The sequence below is a fragment of the Palaemon carinicauda genome, chromosome 21 (assembly GCF_036898095.1).
Source record: "Palaemon carinicauda isolate YSFRI2023 chromosome 21, ASM3689809v2, whole genome shotgun sequence".
Classification (NCBI taxonomy): Eukaryota; Metazoa; Arthropoda; class Malacostraca; order Decapoda; family Palaemonidae; genus Palaemon; species Palaemon carinicauda.
In genome coordinates, this window is record NC_090745.1 from 98,570,238 (window position 1) to 98,592,769 (window position 22,532).

Genomic DNA, 22,532 nt, shown 5'->3' on the forward strand with positions numbered 1-22,532 from the left:
CGAACCCTTACATAAAGCCCTGGGCAGAGATCTAACCCTAAAAACACTCTTCCTTCTTGCCCTAGCCTCAGCCAAGAGGGTAAGTGAGTTGCACTGCTTATGTTATCTTATTTGACATTCAAAGGTGTGGAGAGAATTATCCTTCTCTTTTGTTCCTGAGTTTGTGGCTAAAACCTAAAACCCTTTTATTAATGACACCAGATTTGACTTTCATGATCTCGACTCTCAAAGAGGTAACTGATGATTTGTTACTCTGTCCCGTAAGTGCAGTCAGGAAATACCTGAAGACTTGAAGAGGACAGCTCCTTTCAGACCTAATATTTTAATCTGTTCTTCAGTACTGGTTGCTCCAAAAAGGAATTTTCTAAAAACATGATTTGCTTTTGGTTGCGGGAGACTATTAGGAGATCCTATAAATCCTTGGGGGAAGTACCACCAGGGACCTCCCATCGAGCACATGGTATTCCTGGTCTTGTCGTAACCTTCGCATTTTGCAAGAACCATTCATTGGTCCAGATCCTTAGTGCAGGGTTTTGGAAGAGGCAGACCACATTCACAGGCCACTATTTAAAAGGTACCTGGAGATATCTGAATACCTTTTCTTAAAGTCATATTGTTGGGGGACAGCAACTAATTAAATCCTTGCTCTTACAGGAGACATAGCCCTTTGTCATGGCATCATGTATCGTCTTCATTGTAAGGGTATGAAAAAATGGATCAAGTTAGCTTATATCTGCCTCCTCCAAACAGTGGACCTGGGAGTACTCTCACTTACTCAGGTAAGGATAACCTTTTTTGTTCATTATGTCTTATTGACATGATCCTTTTGATACCTGTTCTTGTTATTGATTCATCTCTATTTGGGTCAATGACTTGGAGGGAACAGACTCTCTTCATGAGCCAAGTGGACTGTCAAAATTTTTGTTTATTTATTTAGGTATTACTTTGTTCTTTTATGATATAGAGCTTAAGGGGACCTCCTCTTGACGAAGACTTCCTCCCAGTTATGGAAGACTCCCCATTTAAATAACTGGGAAGCTTGTATCTGCATAGGAACAGACTACAAATGTTTAATACAAATTTTATTTTTTCTAGCTATACAAAACTGGGTCATTTTATGCAAAGGTCCCACCTCCTCCATCCTTCAAGGGTTGACCAGGATAGAATGAATCTTGCTTTGTAGTAACACACAGGGTTGCCAAATAACTTGACATCCAAACCGCGGTGCAAAGCCTCAAAAGTAGTGGCAGTTGCTTCAAAAGTAGCCCAATTATAGTAACTTGGCCATCATTAAATTGGTACTAAAAACTATTGATATTATATACTATAGAAATAGATTAGTAGGGCGGAGATCGAAATCAATCAACTAAGCTTTTGTAGAAGAGTATGATATCGAAAAATTTACATAATTTTTATTCAAAAATACAGAAAATAAAGCCGTATAATTTTTTTGCAAAATTAAATACTAGTTGAATGACATTTAACAAAATTAAGATTAGCAAAATAAGAGATTAGTTCATTCAACATAATCATAAGAGGATTCAATTAACTAAGTTTAATATAGTATATTTACATTGGTGATTGTATTGTTTTAGAATTTGTTCAATTAATGGAAAAAAAAAAGTTTTTACAACAAAGGTTCAGTTAGCAAACGTGGTTATGGTGACTCTTCGTCCGATGAAGTTAGTTCTGTCACAAAAGATTTAATGAATTAGCTAATACAGGCGTCATTTATCATATCTTCCTTTATAATGTTATCAGTGTGCTTAATAGCCTTGACCCAATTTTCCTTGCAAATCGGAAACAAAGTCGTTTTGGATATGTTGATTGCATCTGTGACACGTTTGATTGTTTAGTCAATCACAAATTAACAGTTTCCTTATCCTTTTCCCACTTTAAAAAAAAAAGCTGATAGACATTGTATGCAGGGTTAAAATATGTACCATAATTATGGTACATGTACTCTTCAGGGCTTGCGTACCATGTACAATAATGCCAGTACTCAGCAGACAATGAAGCTATGAGTGAAGAATCTGACCTGGGTTAATACCTGCCCATTAACTGATTTAGCGTGTCGGTTAATCTTGTTTTTGACTCTACAACGATGGTTTAAACTGTCTGTGAACTATTGAAATTTGAAATAGAATAATCGGTCTACATTTCCACTTTGAAATTATTATAAAAGAAATTGCATTTGTAAAGACCATTTAAACTATTTATTGGCGCCGCGGTTTATTTCTTCCAGAGTAGCCCAATTTTAGGCAAGTAGCGGCACTCTTTTATAACCCGCGGTAAGGTGTTCAAAAGTAGCCCAATTGGGCGGGTAAACCGCGGGTTTGGCAACACTGGTAACACATGATGCTGCCCAGCAGTGGAGTTGCCTAGTAGCCTATTATATACTGTAGTTACCAGTTAGGCACCTTTTCTTTCTTTCTGGTCATAGTAAATTGACTTTGGAGTAAACCCATATAAATGACTCAGGTTTGTATATCTAGGAAAAATACAAGTTGCATTAAAATTCATAGTTTTTCTAAAAGAGATAATTTTAATTTATAGATAAACAGGGTTTTAGCTGACTTTTGCATAAACTGTGTTGTATTATGATAATGGGAAAACTGTAAAGGTTCCTTACTTTTACACATTGTAACTGTAATTCAAGATTTGGATTTCTACACTTGACTAATTATGATAGAGGTGAAAAATGTATTGGAAAACTGATAATAAAGAGAAGTTTCGATAAGGCTGAATATCCCTTTAATGGAACTTTTCCTTGATTTCAGATGTACAATAGTTTCATGGAAGCATTACTTGAAGCTGGAGCTGACCCAAAAACAGTCATAACTGTTGTAACTGGGACAGGAAAATATTTTTCTTCTGGGAATGACCTTGGAACTTTTATGAAAGCTGAAGAGTGAGGGCATTAAGTTGAATTCTTAACTTAATCACATAGGGTTTATTTCTCTTTACTGAATTAGTTGAAAGAAGCAAGTTTAATCTTTTGAGTATAAACTGTTTAGAATTTTCAATTCATTTTTGGACCAGTTTTGTGGTGAAGTCATGGATATACTTGGCCCTGGCCTTTTGTAGTAAGTGGCCAAATCTGATAAATAATGAAAACCTTAAAATAAGTCATACTCTTTAATTTAAGATGTCAAGATGCACAGACTATAGTAATCTTATAATTTTTATCCCAACCTGATGTGAATATCATATTTATCTTTAATCATCAGAGATTCTATATTCACTAGTGCTCCTGGTGTTATAACCTGGACTGTTTGTCCTCCAATTCAAACTTTTACTATGCTTTTGGTTCTTACTAAGCAGGCCATTCCCGATCATGCTTGGGTTTCTTTAATGATTAAGCAATATGTCCCTGACATATCAAATCTCAAGCTGGCTGGAAGGGAATTTTGAGGGATTTCTTACTTGTGAATTGACTGCAGCTGTAATTGAGCCTATTGTATCTTTAAATGAAAGTGTTATCAATATTATATGCATTACCAATCCTATAAAACTGTTGAATAATTTTATTAATAGCAAAGATAGGTTAATTAATTATAGTAGACATGCTTATTTAGGAAAGTTATAGTTCTGATTTGACTTGCAGTGATTAGGACAAACTCCAATTAATTGAACATTTTGAAAGTTGAGGTGTATGGAAATTATTTTGAAACCCATAATGGTTCTCTTAAGCTTTGGAGCTAGCGTAAGTTTTGTCTTTGGCATAAATGTAAAGAGAAGGATGTTGGCCTGGCTTTTTTTCTAATGGGAATATTATGGACAGCTTTTTAGAATTTAAAACATCAAGGAATCCTTTTGAGAGCATTTATATCCTTTAATTCCAGTTAGGCAAAACAAAAATCCCATTTACTACTTTCATAATACTGTATTTATCCTATTTCTGAAATGTTAAAGCCATTGATAATGATACTGTATTTCTAAATATTTATTAGTACAATTTAATTTTAATAAAAGGGAAAGGAGAAAACACATACTCTTGAATACTTGTTTGTACTGTATATTATATGTTCTACATACAGTATAGTAATACTCCTCGACGTCATTTAAGACATTACGTCGCTCATCCTTAAATGATAAATACAAAAATAAAATTCATGATACATCTGTTCCTGTGTTGTAAAATAATGATTAAGTGTTCTGCTGTACTCTACTGTTCTTCACATGGAAGCTTGTTAATATAGGTATCTGTTTTTTATGAAATATAGGTACAGTGGTATATGTATAGGGAACATGCAAGTCCCTTTACATTGTGAAAATGGGACCTAAGTCTAAAATAGCCTTATATCAGATCTCTTGGAACCAATGAACTACATAGGGTGGTGTATTACTGTATATTGATAATTCACTGTTTTTTCCCTCATAAATGCTAAGCTATGAAATTGTTCATCCCCTTTTACTCTGATAAATGCAAGTAACATCAGTAATCTGTTTATTGAGATAGTTATGAATAGGGATACCTCATTAAAACTTACTGCAAAGTTGAAATTATAACGCACAAGAAAAGTGTATGGAGGGAACTTTTAACTTTTTTTTTTTTTTCAAGTTTATTGAAGTGATAACCTAATGGGAGTCCAAAACAAGGCATTAAAATAAAGAATATTAGGAAAATAGGAAGCAGAAAAATTTTCTGTAAAGTTTTATGTGTTGTTTAGACAAAGATATTCTCATCAGCTATGTTTAGTCCCTTCCAGTTTTGATGCAGCCTTAATGTATTATAGCATTAGCTGGGAGTTAGTTACTCACTAGCTTGCTGTGCTAGCCAACAACTTTAGCGTGCATGTCTCTCTTGATATCTCCCCATCATCATGCAATGGTATGAAACTAATTTTAATTCTAGGTTCTTGATAATGTAATTCATGAGGGACTTTCATAGTTCTGTTTTTATTTGTATTTCTTTAAAAGATACTTCAGTTATTAATCCTTTGAATATTCTCAGGGAGGAACCATCATCATCAGTATCAGATAGTATTGATCCAGACACAGATGAAGGGAAAATAGCCTTGTTACGCAAAAAAGGCGTCAACAGGTTTGAAAAGTAAGTAGAGGTACGCTTTAGTTTACATATTTTTTGTGTGAATCTAAACTCATATAAATTTAATGTCTTATTGATTACCTTCTAAGATGTCTCAGAACAATTTTAATTCCACTTGATTTTATCACAGAAATACTACTCATAGGAAGAGAGTACAGTTGAAGTTTTCCAGCTATCATACTGAGGAAATTCAAAGAGTAGATGTCTTAGTTCTGTACTTACGGCCATTTATTATCGTTACATATTGTAATTCATTTTTGTTTGTTCCAACACCCTATACAAACCATTTCGCTCTTTATAGGGAATGTACTTTTGGCAAAGCTGGAAACTAGCCATAAGGCTTTTAACGAGGTATAACTACCCACCACTAGTTAGTGGGGGGTTAGGGGATAGTACTAACTACCCCACTCACACTTACGTACAACTGTGCTATACCGCCACGTTTGCTTTTGGTTCAGTGGCATGCAGACATAGTCTCTAATTGTAACGTAAACAATTAACTGCTTATTTGAATAACTTAGTTTTTTCTTTTTCTCATCTCGGGTGTTGTTGGTTTCTCTTGCGGATCTTTATGCGGACTTGTTCTGGGCCTGAAGAGCGCCAGTATGGCACCTTCATATCCACAGTAGATACCGATACTCTTTCCCTGTGTCCTGCTTGCAGAGGTCGCTCTTATAAGTAGGACTCGCCCTGTGAAGAATATCGGTAATGGCCATCCTCCCAGTGGGTGAGATTTGGCAGACGGAGTAAGAAGTCCAAAAGGGATTCCTCTCCTTCGGGGTCTTCCTCGAAGGCAAAAAAACCCTGGCTTCCTTTTTTGTCGCCTTGGTCTTTCCATGCTAACTCTTCTCTTCCAAGAGCAATCTCAATGCCAGTTTCTCCCAGGCAAGCTCCTGAGCACAAGCACTCCCACGGTGCCCTTGCGAGTGTTCCTACGAAAACGAAGGATATTTCAAGGTTTCATAAACTTGTCATGGCAGTCCAGCAAGTAGTTACCGGTCCTGGCCAATTACCATCAATAATTGTACTGATAGCAAGTAATCGCCAAATACTGTACAGTACTGTACCTCTAGAGGTATCTAGTTCCTCAGTGAAAGTCTCTCCTCTAACTGATCTAGGAAGTAGGAGCGCTGTTCCTAGACAGATTCCTGTGCAGGTTGTGCCTCCTCCTGTTTTGCCCCAAAGTCATCCAGGGATCGGGATCTTGTGAAGAATCTGGTAATAAAATTGACTGTAATTGAAGCTTCACATTAATTTTGGTTATTATATAAGTTAAACTGAGTTGTTAATATCTTAAAGTTATGATTCAGTGCATCACTTCTTATGATATTTAATTTTACATCCCTCAAAAGACAGGATGCAGGAAAATGATAATGAATTTCTTTCTTTACTGATTTATCTTTCACAGAATTAAGTTAATACACAAAACGAGAAATGAATTATTCTTCTGAAAATAGTGATGAAATCCATAGTTTGGTATTTCACAATTCACGATGGGTTGTGAACTCAATGAGCCCCCTTATAAGGCAGGAAGGGGACTCCGTATAGGACAGATGATCCTCTATGGATTTGACTTCTGGATAATTCCCCCTTCAGCGTCTCGGGCCAGGGGTCAATAGATTCCTTCCACATCACTGGCAGAAGGGCGTAAAAGGTGTAGGGCATCTTGAAGTAGAAGTGCCAGTAAGAGGGCATATGCGCAAGTTGCAGGAGTCTCCCAGTTCCTGCGGACAGGAGGCTAATCGCTACTACTTCCTCCGCCATATGTAAAACAGATGAGAAATTACAATATCATGAAAGAGGCCTTATGGTTATCGTTATGTTTCTCGGACAGTTGCTGAGGGTGGAAAGCCCTCAAACTATGCAATTCATTGATGGGAGGACCCTCTCTCTTTAATGTCGATTACATTAAAGCAGTGGCTGAGTACTGGAAGAAGGCAAGCCAGGACTCCCTTCTCCAATGGGTAATGGCAGCTAGTTCTTAGGCAACAGCCTCACCAATGCAGAGACCTCCCAAGTATGACTTCAGGAGAACTTAGTTTGGAGTGCACTGAAACAAACCAGTAAGGATCCTTTTCCTGCCAAGAGGTCAGGGCAAGAAAGGCGGAGAACGAAGAGGAGGTGGACGTGAATGATCCTGCTAAGGAGACCATTCCTTTCACCCATCCATTGGTGGGAGGATACCTGCAGTGACGGTGGTAGAGGTGATTGGGACATGGGGCTGAACCTTGGACGTTCTCCATGCTTTGAGCAGGATACCACATCCTGTTCATCCACTTTCTCCCTCTTTTTTTAACTTGTCGCTCCTCTCAATGTCACGATATCAGTGATAGCGGAGTTTTTGTTATACCTTCGGGAGGAAAAACTCTGCTTGGTCTTGGCGGTGAAAGGCTACCGTTTAGCCTTGAGCCTCGCCTTCAGACTGAAGTTTGTTAATATTTCCACTTTGTTGGTATTATATCTCATATGGAGTTTCGAGCGTATGGTGCATACCAGTCCTCAGCCAGAAGTTAGACTCCCCACCCTGGAACGTAGTTCACATACTACGGTCCCTGACAAACCCTTACAAACCGCTGCATCACCTATCAGATCCTTATCTGACACTTAAGACAGTTTTCGTACTCGCCATGGCTTGGTCATAACAGTCAGTGAGTTACAAGGTCTTTCTTACGATGTCCCCCAATCAAAGGGATGGCAACAGCTAATGCTCAACTTCGTCCCTGAGTTTGTTACCAAGACTCAAAATCTGGCTGTAGCAGATCCTAAATTCAGATCTTACCGGATTGAGTCTCTTCGTTCTGTAACCGATTTTTAAAGGTTAAAGGCCGCTCATGAATGGCAGAGGCAAGGGATAGTGACATTGCCCTACCAAGCAGGACAATATCGTAGAGACTGACTATATATACATATGATCAGTGCCCAAGCCCCCTCTTCACCCAAGCAAGGACCAAGGAGGGCCAGGCAATGGCTGCTGATGACTCGGCAGAGAAACCTTTATGCTCCCTCCCAAAAAAACTCCCATCCGTAGCTCACAAGGATGGTGAGGTTGCAGTGACCAAAGACACTTACAAGTTTGAGCGAGACTCGAGCCCCAGTCTGGCGATCACCAGTCAGGGCATTACCACATAGGCCACCACAATCCATGAACCAGATCATCTGTTACTCTGCCCAGTAAGGGCGGTAAGGGGATACCTCAAACGAACTACAAGAGCTCGTCCCAAGTTAACAGAATGTTTGTTAGTATGGGTAGAGTAAAAAGGCAAGTCTCAAGGAATAGGATCATGCTTTGGATCCTGACTCCCCCCGCAAGGGCGTAAACCCAGAGCTCATGATGTTAGGGGCATCAGCACATCTCTAGCATTTAAAAAGAACAACTCTCTGGTGCAGATACTTCAAGCAGACGTGTGGAAGTGACAGACGACCTTCACAGCCCACTACCTGCAAGATGTAACCCACAGGAACATGGAGACATTTTCCATTGGTCTTGTGGTGGCTGGACAACATGTGGTCTAAACACCTCAAGCTCCCTTGTTGGACAAGTAGCAGATGGTTGAGGGCAGATGTTACCCGGGATTAGTCTGGAATGAGTGATAAGAATGATGGGCTTCTTCTTTCCTTTATCTTTCCCTCTCTTGGGGTACAGCAAATTCGGTATGCTGCATGCTTGCCTCCCGTCTGCAGGCATGAACCATTTCCCTTGAGTAACCTGATATGTTTATATATTTGTTGTGTCCCCATTCCCCTAGCAAGGGGAGAATCTGGCAATGTCCAATGGTTAGTTCAATGAAGCCCTCCTACTCCAAGAATCATTACCTGGATAAGTCACATTGCTTAGTTATCAAACAATCACACTGATTACATAGGCTGCTATTTCGGGCATACACATGAGAATTTAGCGAGGGGTCATGATGATTCCTCTGTAAAGCTTGTGAAAAGGGCGAGTCTTTCCCTATAACGAGTGAAGTGGTTAGTCTAGAATGTCGGAACAAATGATAAATTTGGAAGTAATTTATTTTTTTCCTAACACTATAAACCTTGAGCTCTTTATACACATTTGTCCTGCCATCACCTATCCCCTTTGCAAGTCTTGCCTGCAATCAAAAGTGGCAGTATAGCTCAGGTGTGTGTGTGTGTGTGAGAGAGAGAGCAAGTGGGGTAGCCTATACTACTCCCCCCCCTCTGTTAACTAGTGGTGCGTTTTTATACCTCGCTAAAAGTTTTTATTGCTAGGGTTTGAAGTTTCACCTGAGTGCACAGTCTGCCCACAACTTCCCCCAAGCATGGTTCATTGTTTAGAAAGAAACTTCCTCCTCACATTTTGTCTGTAAGATATAATGAAACCTGTTGGAGTAGAGTTTTGAGAATTATTTTTAATAACTGAATTGACTCCTTTGTTTTTACAAGCTCCAAAATCCCTTGAAGATGAGCAAGAAACTATTCTTTTAAAGGAGTTAACTTTGATTGATGTGAATAAAAACAATGTCTGGCAAGACCTGCTCTAAAGAAGAAACGTTAGGAGAAATGGGCATAGCCTGAACTGCTTTAAGAGGAATAAGCTAATGCAAAGTACTCTATTCAAAATCTTAATACTGTAACACTTGTGTTCAGGAAACAAAGGTGGTTGCTTTTTAATGTTATTGAAGATTCCAATTGTTTTGAAGATTCCCATGCTTATTGTTTAATAAATCATAAAACTTGGATCTAAGATTCCCTTTAAAGTCATCTCTTCTACATTGTAAACCTTGAAACTACAAATTTGACTTGCCTAAGAAGACATAGCCAGAAGAGAATAGGGCTAGCAGGGAAGAAGTTCAGGAAACTGACTCCAAACTGAATTTTTTTTCCTTAGCTTACTTATCTTTCACTTAGTAGCTTACTTATCTTTCACTTAGTTTCAGCTTTAGGCAAGTAATTAGCCATAAGCCCTTCTAATAAAGAGCTACTCGGCTCATTGTACAATTAAGGAACGTGTGTCCTCTACGTAGTACACAATTTGAATGAGGACCACTTTTGCCTACCGAGACTTATTTACATTACATTCTGCTCAAAATGTAGGCTTTACAAATTTGGAAGAAACACCTCTTATACCTAACTTGGAAATGAACAGTAAATCCCTTACAAATTTCACTAATATGTAGAAAAATCAATTGCTTGAATGATAAACTCAGTGGCTAACCCAAAATTAGACAAGATTATGAGAAAAATTTTTATGGAACTGATTATTTTTTACAGGGGCGATTGTATCAGGTCAGAACACACCTAGTCTGTCTGTCAGCTGTTTTTATGATCATGCTTAGCATGGACTTATTTAAAAAAAAAAAAAACTGGTTAGCATAAAAGTTTCAAAACAGTAAAGTATATGACTAGGGAACATCTGGTTCACAAACCTGGATACTAGCCACAGGTATGACATGTTAGGGCAAGCTGGAAATAGTTATCATGATCCAGTAATTGGATCTGGCCAGGAATCTGGGAGAGCTTGCCTGGTAAGGATAGTAAGACTACCTCCTCTCTTCAGATACAGTAATCCAGTAGGAGTTAGTGCTGTGAGAGCACCTCACATTGTGTACTGTAGGTATTAATAGAAGGTCCGTAGTTTGTATTCGACTCCCTGCACACCCACTTGGCCTTCAATTTATTTCTGTTCCTGTTTCCAGTCATCTATTTGTTGTCCAATCTCTCAACTTACATTTCAAACTACACCAGTTACACCATAGTGCTGAATGACCTGAGTTTGTGCCATATTATTATTATTATTATTATTATTATTATTATTATTATTGTTGTTGTTGTTGTTGTTGTTACTAGCTAAGCTATAACCCTACAGTAATTGGAAATTCTGAATGCTATAAGCTCAAGGGCTCCAAGAGGGAAAATAGCCCTGTGAGGAAAGAAAATAAGGAAACAGATAGAATAGTGTGCCTTGAGTGTACCCTCAAGCAAAAGAACTCTAACCCAAGACAGTGGAAGACCATAGTACAGAGGCTGTGGCACTACCCAAGACTAGAAGACAATGGTTTGATTTTGGAGTGTCCTTTAAGAAGAGCTTCTTAACCCTTTTACCCCCAAAGGATGTACTGGTACGTTTCACAAAAGCCATCCCTTCACCCCCATGGACGTACCGGTACGTCCTTGCAAAAAAATGCTATAAAAATTTGTTTTTCATATTTTTTGATAGTTTTTTGAGAAAATTCAGGCATTTTCCAAGAGAATGAGACCAACCTGACCTCTCTATGACAAAAATTAAGGCTGTTAGAGCAATTTAAAAAAGATATACTGCAAAATGTGCTGGGAAAAAAATAACCCCCTGGGGGTTAAGGGTTGGAAATTTCCAAATACCCCGGGGGTAAAAGGGTTAATACAGCTGAAAAGGCTTATTTCCTACCTTCACCAAGGGGTAAAGTAGCCACTGAACAATTACAGTGCAGTGATTAACCCTTCGTGTGAAGAGAAGAAAGAGGGGTATGTGTAAAGAATGCACCAAACTATTTAGTGTACAGTCAGCTCCCGCTCTGTGCTAGCTTATTCTGTGCGATTTTGCTCGCTGCAACACAGGACCATGTAACCTATTAAATAAAAAATCAAATAATCGAGAGAAATACTCTTGCGGCGAGACGATTTAAAACAGCTAGCACTCCTTTGCAATATGCTAGCTTCGTGCCACTTCCCTCTCTGCTCTAATCTTATTCTGACTCGTCATCAGAGTTATCATTTTAGCGCCTTTTGAACTAAATCTGGCGCATTTATGGAAAATTTAGCACGTTTTTATTTTCTGGCATGGTTTCACTATTTTACACCATCATGAAATATAGTGCTTTTCCAACTAATAGTATATAATATGATAAACTGGTTGCCTTCCAGAGTCTTTCTTCCCAACTTGGTTTATTGAAACAATTTCAGCTTCATCATTGTTATATCTTAAAAAATGATTTAGCACTTTTCTAGTGAGTTTTGCAAGTTCATGTAATGCATATTCAACATCAGAAATGGCAACCCTGCTTGACAGTCTTGCATCGTCTCTCCTCGGGTGTGTCTCCCGCTTCGGTCCTTTTAGAGCACAATCATGTTTTCATGTAAAAAAGTGATGTACAGTATTTGTATACAGTAATACATACTGCACTCTGGGACATTGTTTATATTTATAGGGTAAATATAGAATGTAGAAATGGGTGTAAGCTGACGAAGAAGATACTGTAGATATGTAATTTCTTAAAGTACTGCTCAAGAGAGGATGCTGACTCATCAGGAGTTGCAACATGCTCCAATACTGTGTAAAACTTTGTTTGAAAATGATTAGTGATCATTGTATAAAATATGTACTTTAGTTTAATCTTATATTGTATACATATTGTACAGTACAGAATTACAGTAATGTATTGTACTGTTTATTGTAAATGTAGGCTATGTGTGTGGTGAGGCAAGTCGTATGAACAAAAACAGCAAACATTTACAGTACAGTTAAGCCTTACTGTAGTGATATTACTGTACATATATTACAGTAAAGTAATATACACTACAGTATCGGCGACTGTTATACAGTATTACTAGATAGGAACAACAGTGTTTTGTTGGAATGACAGTTTTTTGTTGTTATACTGTAAGTGTATGATGACTACTGGATAAAATTATAGTTCTTGTCAAGGTAACAACTACTGTACTATAGTGTTACGTACTATACTGTAGTCTTACCGTGTCCAGTATGTAGTGTGCACATGTACTGTACATTTACTGTTATGTATTAATTTAATTACAAACTTAATTCTACAATATTAGGCAGTACTTAGTATGTTAATTGTCTGAGTGTAAGTAATGGGCAGTGAGTTGTTAGGTTAGGTTAGGAGTTATACCACCCTAGGGCCACTGTCTCTGTTACCTAACCCTTGTGAAGAGTGGGGGCTGACAGTATGTGTAGGCTAAGGAGTCTTACCTAGAGAAGGACCCAATGCAGTACTATCGGGCTAGTCAAAGGGCCCAGTAACTCTAGCAGTAGTATCTCAATGTTCTATAAATTTGTCCATCTTCTCCAGACAAGGTAGAATACAAACTGACTAAAATTTGCTTGTATTGTTTTGCGCCAATGGAGAGGAGTGTATAGGGGATGTTACAGTATTATGATTTTGTTGGTGGTACTTGATATATATAAAATTTCTGGCATATTTCAAGACTTTTATTGGAGAGCTAGAATGAAAGGAAATGAAGGGATATGAAAGACAGCTTCAGCATGCTTTCATTAGAATATCATGCAAAGAAAATGATATACCTTACATATATATTTATTTATAATAGAACAAGAGAGTATAACTGGCTGTTATTAGTAATGTAACAAAGTGCTTGTTTAAAGTAGACCAGTTTTATAAATATGTTGTTATATTGGGTTGTTGATCATTTACCAAAGAGCAGTTAACATTTACCTCTGGCTATGTAAATACTTATCTCAAGAGTCTGTATATAGATATTGTATTAACAGGATTACTGTAACTTCGGTTGAAGACAAATAAAGAAGGTTTAAGGACATCTGTATTATCTCTGAGTATTCCACCAAGTACAATTGGGATATAACAGAAAACCCCCAAACAACTAGAAAAGTAATAATTTTGAAAGTATGCAAAATACAAATTAATTTAAAAATTTAAGTGTTAGATATGACTGGTAATGGACATATTAGGTGCTTTGTTTTTAAAAAGTTAAGAAGTAATTTCCCTCATTATTAAGAGTTTTATGCACTGTTAATATTTTGACTTTTATGCTAACTTTCATCTGTATACTGTGTATAGAGAGTTTGTAGCATGCTGGGCAGCAGTACTTTCTGTATGTAAGGTTTTATACCTGTTTATGGGAATAGACAATTCTTGTGTATTGTAAATTGTACCTTTGAAGTGTGTATTCCAGTATTATTAATTTTCCAGGTTGATTAACGTACTAATTGATTTCCCTAAGCCACTGATTGCTGTTGTTAATGGACCAGCAGTGGGAGTTGGTGTGACAATACTGCCGTTGGTAGATGTTGTTTATGCATCTGATAGAGTAAGTACAGTAATCTTTATTGATGGCTTACCTGTAGATTTATGGCAAATCATAATTTTTCAACTGGTGGCCTAAGAAACCTTAGTGTTGGGAAAACACATGAATTAAGTATGTATTTCGGGATATAATTGGTCTCGTATTGTTTTCGGCTATAAGAAGCCCTTTATCAGCTGGAACAGAAACACTCTCTAAACTTTCAACTTTACATAAAAACAAGGTTATTTTTTGTCCCATAGTTCTTTTACCCATGACCTAGTATAAATCATCATTATGTCTTTGACTCTAAGGGAATTTTCAGTGACACCAATTAACTTGTCAAAGTACAGTATTATGAATTAGGTTGGGACTACTCATTAAAAATGGCTTTTTAAATATGCAGGAATGTTTTTGGATGATTAAGGAAAGTAAATAGAAATCTTTTTTAAAAGAATTTTTTAAGTACTGTATTCATATTTTACGCAGCCATGTTCTTTCTGCATACATGAACCTTTAAAGGAATCTATAAGTATCACCTGTAATTGTCCATGAAATCCCTCTAAAATCCAAAATATCTATAATTTAAAAGTTTTGTGGGACAATTCACTAATCCAATGTGGTAGCAAGATGTTGAACATTACAGTTACAGTATTCACATTCAATTATTGTGCAGTCTTACAAAACTTCATGAGAGACTACACAGCTATCTCGGGGAGCACATGTGCTCCTTTATCATTCCTGTAAGAAATAGTTTGTATTGACTTTGAATATTTTTTTAGATATTAATACTGCACTGTAACTATTTGTATGCCTTTTAACTGTTCAAATTATTTTGGTGAATTATACTTCCAGGTCACAGTGCTTATATCTTCTACTTTAAAACTTTCATACCTTTCCCAGTCGATGTTATAAAGCAACATCTGACTAGAAAATTGGAATATATGGATTAGCTTAAAAAACAGTAAACTTTTGAGTTACCAGATTATGATAGACATCAACAAAGCAATTAACGCCAACTAAAGGAGACATCCTTACTATTACAAAAATCAAGAGAGAAAAGTCTATTCCCAAAGAAAGACTGATGTAATTGCTAAAACTCCTATTACAAAAATCAAGAGAGAAAAGTCTATTCCTAAAGAAAGACTGATGTAATTGCTGAAACTCCTATTTTTCTTGAGTGTACTAGAGCTGATACTGCGTAGGTGTTCTGTAGCTGACACTGCTTAGGTGTCCTTGTGAATGAAAGGCCAAAACACCACTTGCATGAACTAGCTTGGAGTGAATCTTTCTCCCTTTGACAAAAAAGGGATTTTGACGTAGGAAAAATCTATTTCAGGGCTCTGACCTGTGCCGCCCAGTGAAATGCTCCTTTTACATCATTTCTAAGGTAATAACTGCTATGAATTTACCATAGAAAAAATTGTATAGGAACGCTAGGTTGAACCCAGCTCGCTCACCTAATAAGGTGTCGGTATAAATAACTGGGGCGTGATAAATCACAACCAGAGGTCTCGCACCATTTAGATAACTCCTGTCAACATCCCCGAACAGTGAGGAGCCGTTCAACAACCCAACTCCAATCGCTACTACGAACGAGCCCACCCACGCTAGTGACGTCATTCCTTTTCATAGCACCTGCTTGGACGCTGTTATTCTTTTCTTGGTGTGTGTTTTTCTTTGGTTTACCCAGGATTTATCCCAGGATGTCGGATTCTACTGTTACTCCACCTAAGTTAAGTACCAGATCTATGAATTTTGAGTTTTTGGAGGTAGTCTTGCCCTTGGTTATTTAATTATCTCAGTTTTTATATTACGCGACCCCGCATCGGGTCCGCCATGCTAGCTGGCTACCTCCTCTCTCTCTCGTTCTTGACGCTTAGCAATCAGTCTTCTATACTGATTGTTTCTCGTCCTGAACTTTCTGGGTATCCACGGTTCACACCCAGTGTTATTTTATGCTATGGTATTATCTGTTATTATATTAACAGCTAGTTTATGATATTACGATATCTTTGTTCATTTAGGTTGGCATGCCTGGTCGCCTTCGGGCGTTACTAGTTTTACTTCGTTTTACGTTTCACGTTCGTAGTAGCGATCATATTAGCGTATACGTTATTTTACTAGTACAGTGATACCTCGGTAGTCGAACGACTCTATACTCGAACAATTCGGAGTTCGACCAAAATTTTCGAGAAATTTTTGCTGCGGTGCTCGACCAAAAATTCGGTACTCGACCAGCCGAACACGTGACGACCGCATGGGCTTTGTGATGATCGCGCCATCTCGGCCACTCTCGCTTGTTCGGGAAGCATCAGTTCTCTCGAGAGCGTCACTCAGACAACGCGCGATCAGCATTCGTTGTGATTTAGTGATTTTCAGTGCTTTTAATTGCTTTTTTAGCTTTCATAATGAGTCCCAAGAAAGTAATGAGTGTTAAGGGGAAGGAGAAGAGGAAAACAGTGCGAACAACGATCGAGTTGAAGAAGGAAATTATAGCGAAATATGAGAATGGTGTACGAGTGTCCGATTTAGCGGTAGAATACGGAATGGCGAAGTCGACCATTTCTACGTTTTTAAAGCATAAAGAAATGATTAAGAAGGCGAATGTTGCAACGGGAGTTACGGCGGTAACTAAGCAAAGGCCACAAGTGATTGAGGAGATGGAAAAGTTGCTTTTAATATTTATTAAAGAAAAACAGTTGGCCGGGGAAAGTGTTAGTGAAGCGTTCATTTGTGAAAAAGCGTTGCATATCTATGAAGAATTAGTGAAGAAAAGTCCGAGTACCAGTGAAAGTGATTCATTTACATTTAAAGCGAGCAGGGGTTGGTTTGAAAAGTTTCGTAATAGAACAGGTATTCATCGTGTTACTAGGCATGGGGAGGCAGCTAGTTCGGATCAAAGTACAGAAAATGGTTTAAAATTGTTTTATTTTAGTACAGTAAATGGTTTAAAATTGTTTTATAGGATTTTCTGACCAATTTCATACACATTTAGATAATTATTGTTGTTTAGGTACACGTTTTATTAATATTTTGGGCCTGTTCGAGTGCTTGGGAACGGAATAGAATATATACCATTATTTCTTATGGGGAAAAAAAATTCGGTACTCGAACAAATCGGAGGTCGAACACGGATCTCGAACGGATTATGGTCGAGTACCGAGGTATCACTGTATTCTAGTTCGTCGGGACTTTCGCGAGGCAGTTATTATTTTATGTTTGTTGTCGGCACCTCACCGACACCTTGTTATGTTGGCAGCCCTGCCTAGCTCGGTCTCTCCCGCGCTGTTAAGCTCGGTCTTCCCCTGCCTCTCCGTTCGTCCCTTCGGGTTATTTTACGTTTATTATTGTCATTATCCAGCATGCCTCCCTTTTTTCATGTATTACCATATCAGTGATATTATTATTATTAGTTTATTATCCTAGTCTTTCCGCGTGATCTTAGTCATGGGTCTAAAAAGGTAAGAATTTCACTTGGCTCCCATAATCTATTAATTACACTGCCTTCCTGCTGATTGTAGTCATTTGCCTTTGAACATAAGCCTAAACTGTATAGAAAGATATTACTATGCAACTTCTATGTTAATTTAATGTTATTAATAACACTCAACTACATTGCTATTATTATTATTATTATTATTATTATTATTATTATTATTATTATTATTATTTCTTGCTAAGCTATAACCCTAGTTGGAAAAGCAGAATGCTATAAGCCCAGGGGCCCCCACAGGGAAAATACCCCAGTGAGGAAAGGAAACAAGAAAAAATAAAATATTTTAAGAAGAGTTACAACATTAAAATAAATATTTCCTATATAAACTATAAAAACTTAAACAAAACAAGAGGAAGAGAAATCTGATAGAATAGTGTGCCTGAATGTACCCTCAAGCAAGAGAACTCTAACCCAAGACAGTGGAAGACCATGGTAGAAAGGCTATGACACTACCCAAGACTAGAGAACAGTGGTTTGATTTTGGAGTGTCCTTCTCCTAGAAGAGCTGCTTACCATAGCTAAAGAGTCTCTTCTACCCTTACAAAGAGGAAAGTAGCCACTGAACAAATACAGTGCAGTAGTTAACCCCTTGAGCGAAGAAGAATTGTTTAGTAATCTCAGTGTTGTTAGGTGTATGAGGACAGAAGAGAATCTTTAAAGTATAGGCCAGACTATTCGTCGTATGTGTAGGCAAAGTGAAAGAACCGTAACCAGAGAGAAGGATCCAATGTAGTACTGTCTGGCCAGTCAAAGGACCCCATAAATCTCTGGCGGTAGTATTTTAACGGGCGGCTGGTGCCCTGGCCAACCTGCTACCTACCAAGTCTTGATTTTGGAAGGTTAGCGAAAGACCCGGGTAGAGGTTCATTAGTTCCTTAAGTTCTTAATACTAGCCAAGTTAATACAGTAATTTCTTTTGTATATTGATTAGAGGCCCTTACTCAGAAACAGAAGTCCAATATTTTGGCAGTACTTGGCAATCTCCCCTGCAGATCTTACTGCACTACTAACAAGAGCAATCAGAGATTTCAGACCTCTACCAATAAATATTGCCAATATTTAACTAAAATCTTAGGACATCGGCTCCCACTTTTTATATGCTGACTGTGCAGTAGATAGTGAAAAGTGCAATGTTGATCCAAAATTGTGATCATGATCCGTATCACCTCCAAAACTTTATTGTTTCTTCTGATGCATAATATGTATCCATTGTTAAAATTTGGTGAAAATCCAAAGTCAGTTTGTTTTGGCGTAATCTTTAAAATAGTGAAAAATGCAAATCTGGATCTAGAATTTGGATCATGTACCGGATGATCTCCAAAATTAATGGAGTCATCTATGGCCTAAGGTCTATCTGTGGTGGAGATTTCGTCAAAGTCTGTCAAATTGTTTTGTCGTTATCCTTTCCACAGACATAAGTGAATTAATAAATAAACCAACTCGAAAATATAACCTCCTTTACGGAGGTAATCAAGCTACGAGAGGAAAAAAAATAGAATTCGGGTTCATAACTTTGTATTGTTCTTGAAAGTGAAGAAAAACACTTAGCCAGAAATGAACAAAGTTGCAACAGCAGGAACTCAAAGCGAATGGGGGTTGAAGGGTTTGCTGTGATGTAGGTATGCCATTAATTACTTAAAAGATGGTTCCATTGTAAGATGCCGTGCATAACTTTGCTTATTGCAGACTACTTTCAGCCAGTGAGGTAATGTGGGAAGTTGAATGAGCCTGAACTTTTTGGTCTCCAGAATGTACACTTGGACTGGCCTTAGACAAGGGAAACAATATTTCTTTGGAAATCAAGTTTTATTGGATCCCCTCTGGTAGCCTTTTAAAGGAAAGACCTTAGAAGACCACACAGCATCTCTCCAAAGAAAAACTTTTTCCTATGTCAGAAGTACTTGTATACCAAAATAAAGCTAAAGATTTATGCTAAACAATTGAATATGAATTATGTAGATTAGTTAATAAAACAATTTCTCCAAGCTTTCCTGAAAAAAATGCACATCTTTTGAAAAATAGAAATAAGCCTATTCTTATGGAGAAACCACAGGCGAAGATATACTGGAGTCCTTAGGCGACTTCTTGGCTGCCTTCTTCTTCTTAGTCCCGAAGAGCACCCACTGGACCTCAGTCCAGTTAGCACACTCCGGGCACGTAGAGGCAGGGGAACACACTTTCCCCCTACACGTGGAGCACAAGGAGTGGGGATCAACCTCAGGTTTGGAAAGGAAAGCCCCGCAAGACTTCCCAGCCACAGGCCCAGGGCAACGACGAGGATGCTCCATAACGCAAAGCTAACACACCAAGAGACACAAGGATGCAAAGGGAAAGTGAAAGGGAAAACACGTGGGTAACACGCGGTAAGCACAAAGGATCGAGGGACACAAAGGGTCGCACAAGGTAAGAGAGAGTACGGCGAGATGTTGATCACGTTGCGACCAGAAACTTACTGACGAGTCGACGACCTGAGCTAGCACGCTTCCCGACCCCGGGTCGCCTCAGGGCACATATCACACTGCCTGAGGTTGACCCCGTAGAAAACGGAAAGAGGGTAAACTATACAAAAAGCTGGTCGGTTAGGTAGAGTTACCAGTAACTCCTAAGAAGGTAGTTCTAGGTAAGTATGTTAGGAAAAATACAAATTAATTAAAAATTTGTGATTTTTTCTTTATAACAAAATGTCTTAGCATTGTCTTTTTAGAAACTCCAAATATCCCATCTTATTGAAATATATCTAGAATAGTTTACATAATATTCTAGGCACATTTTAACGTAAAATTTTTGGCACTCTTTAACTTGTTCACACTTGTTTTGGATGTCTAGCAGTACAATTTCTCTTTTTCTCCAGTTGCAAGTTTTTTCATCTGTACATCACTGAATTTGATGGACTAGAGATAGGTGATGGTGAAATACTACTTGCAGTGATGTGTACTACAGAGTTTCTCTTGTGAATGACTAGATGGACTATAATCTTGAACAAAATCTTCGATGATTGATACTATGAACCAGTAGCTGGACAATTTGGGTGTCAATAATGTTATATATGATGAAGCTATGAGATACAACACATCCAAAAAGTGTAAAAACAACTTTCATGATTCATTTTAAGAATTTCCTTTTAGGGAGATATGTGTATAACTGCATATTTTATCTTCACACCCCCATTACATTGTTATATAATATCTATAAGCTTCTACCACATACGAGGTCCATTCAAAAAGTATCTGAACTTGGTCCATAGAGAAAAAAAAATTGTACATTTGAAATTTTTTTTATTCAATCACCTTCAAAGTACTCCCCTTGGGAGTGCACACACTTTTCCTACCGGTGCTGCCACTGCTGGTAACATCTCTGGAATGTTGACATTGGGATGCTGTAAAGCTCTGCTGTCGTTTTTCTCATAATTTCCTCTCTCGACTCAAAACGCTTCCCTTTCAGGGGGGTTTTCAGTTTAGAGAACAGCCAGAAGTCACAAGGTGCCATGTCTGGAGAGTAGGGAGGATTCTGAACAAGTGGAGTGTTGTTTTTGGCCAGATAAGCTTGGATCAATTGGGCAGAATGAGCAGGTGCATTGTCATGGTACAGTTGCCAGTTTTGTGCCGCCCACATTTCTGATCCTGTGCTTATTCCTACTTCAGTAATTTCGTTGATGGTTATATGACGGTCGTCCTCCACTATTCGATGATCATTTTCAACGAATTCTTTGTTTCTGCTGGTGGATGGCCTGCCTGACCGTGGCTTGCTCTCAACTGAGGTTTGTCCTTGCTTGAAGCGATAATACCACTCCTTTATCTGTGTTATTCCCATGGCTTCATCGCCAAAGGCTTGCTGAATCTTCTGGATAGTTTGCACTTGTGTATTACCAAGCTTGTAGCTGAACTTAATGCAGTAGCGCTGCTCGATGCGCTCCGACATGTTGTGTAAGGACGAAAAACTGATGAGCTTGTGCTGGATGTCTGCACTTTAGCTCTCACAGGTGGGTACTGCCACACGCTAGAGCTTTTAAAATTTACATGCATGCGCAGTAAGAGTGCTGTCAACTCCCACAAAAAATAATTAGCTGATTGGTGAATTATTTTTCCTTTTATGAACCAAGGTCGGATACTTTTTTAATGGATCTCGTACATGAAAGGGAGAGGAAGAGGAGAAAATTGATGGAATGGGAAGATTTCATAGGACAGAGTACAAAAACTAGAGCACTGTTGTAAAGACTAGAGAACAATGGTTTGATTTTGGAGTTTCCTTTTCCTAGAAGAGCTGCTTATCATAGCTAAAGAGTCTCTTTTACCCTTACCAAGAGAAAAGTAGCCATTGAACAACTATAGTACAGTAGTTAACCCTTTGATCAAAGAAAAATTGATTGGTAATTTCAGTGTTGTCAGGTGTATGAGGACAGAGGAGAATGTGGAATGAATAGGCCAGACTATTCAAAGTATGTGTATGCATAGGAAAAATGAGCTGTAATCAGAGAGAGGGACCAATGTAGTACTGTCAGGCCAGTCAAAGAACCCAATAACACTCTAGCGGTAGTATCTCCACAGCTGGCTGGTGCCCTGGCTAACCATCTACCTGTAGTAAGTAAAGAAATAATGACACCCACTCACTACCGCTGTCATATATGAAATGTTTGTGCTTGGGAAGCATACAAAATCTTCTGGTAAATAAGCTTTCATAAATATTAAATCGGGATTAGCTGGCTTTGGGGTCGCGGAAAATTGGCAGCTAGTCGTCATTTGTCATTCTACTAAAATAATTTTCCCTGCCTGAGCAGTTGGAACTATTGATTGAGTGCACAGTTTGAAGAAAATCTTTCATGTTAACTGATAAAGGCATGAACATGACCTTTCAAAGTATAAGCGTCAAAAGAAGAAAGTGCAATTTTATGTTAGTAAATATAGAATACAGGAACTTATGTAAATTATTACATGTTTAGCTGTTTTTTTTGTGCAACATTAATGTAATATAAAGTAAAGGTTCTCT

General features: G+C 38.1%; 1 protein-coding gene across 7 annotated transcripts in view; it reads left to right on the forward strand.

Annotated features, from left to right (window-relative positions):
- LOC137615350 (enoyl-CoA delta isomerase 2-like) overlaps window positions 1–22,532 on the forward strand; it is a 134,994-nt gene that overhangs the window by 37,186 nt on the left and 75,276 nt on the right. For all 7 annotated transcript variants that reach the window (XM_068345165.1, XM_068345163.1, XM_068345160.1 and 4 more), the window contains exons 4-6: window positions 2,781–2,911; window positions 4,958–5,056; window positions 13,960–14,077. In XM_068345165.1, coding sequence (XP_068201266.1) covers window positions 2,781–2,911; window positions 4,958–5,056; window positions 13,960–14,077 — 348 coding nt within the window. The remainder of the gene's footprint in view (window positions 1–2,780; window positions 2,912–4,957; window positions 5,057–13,959; window positions 14,078–22,532) is intronic.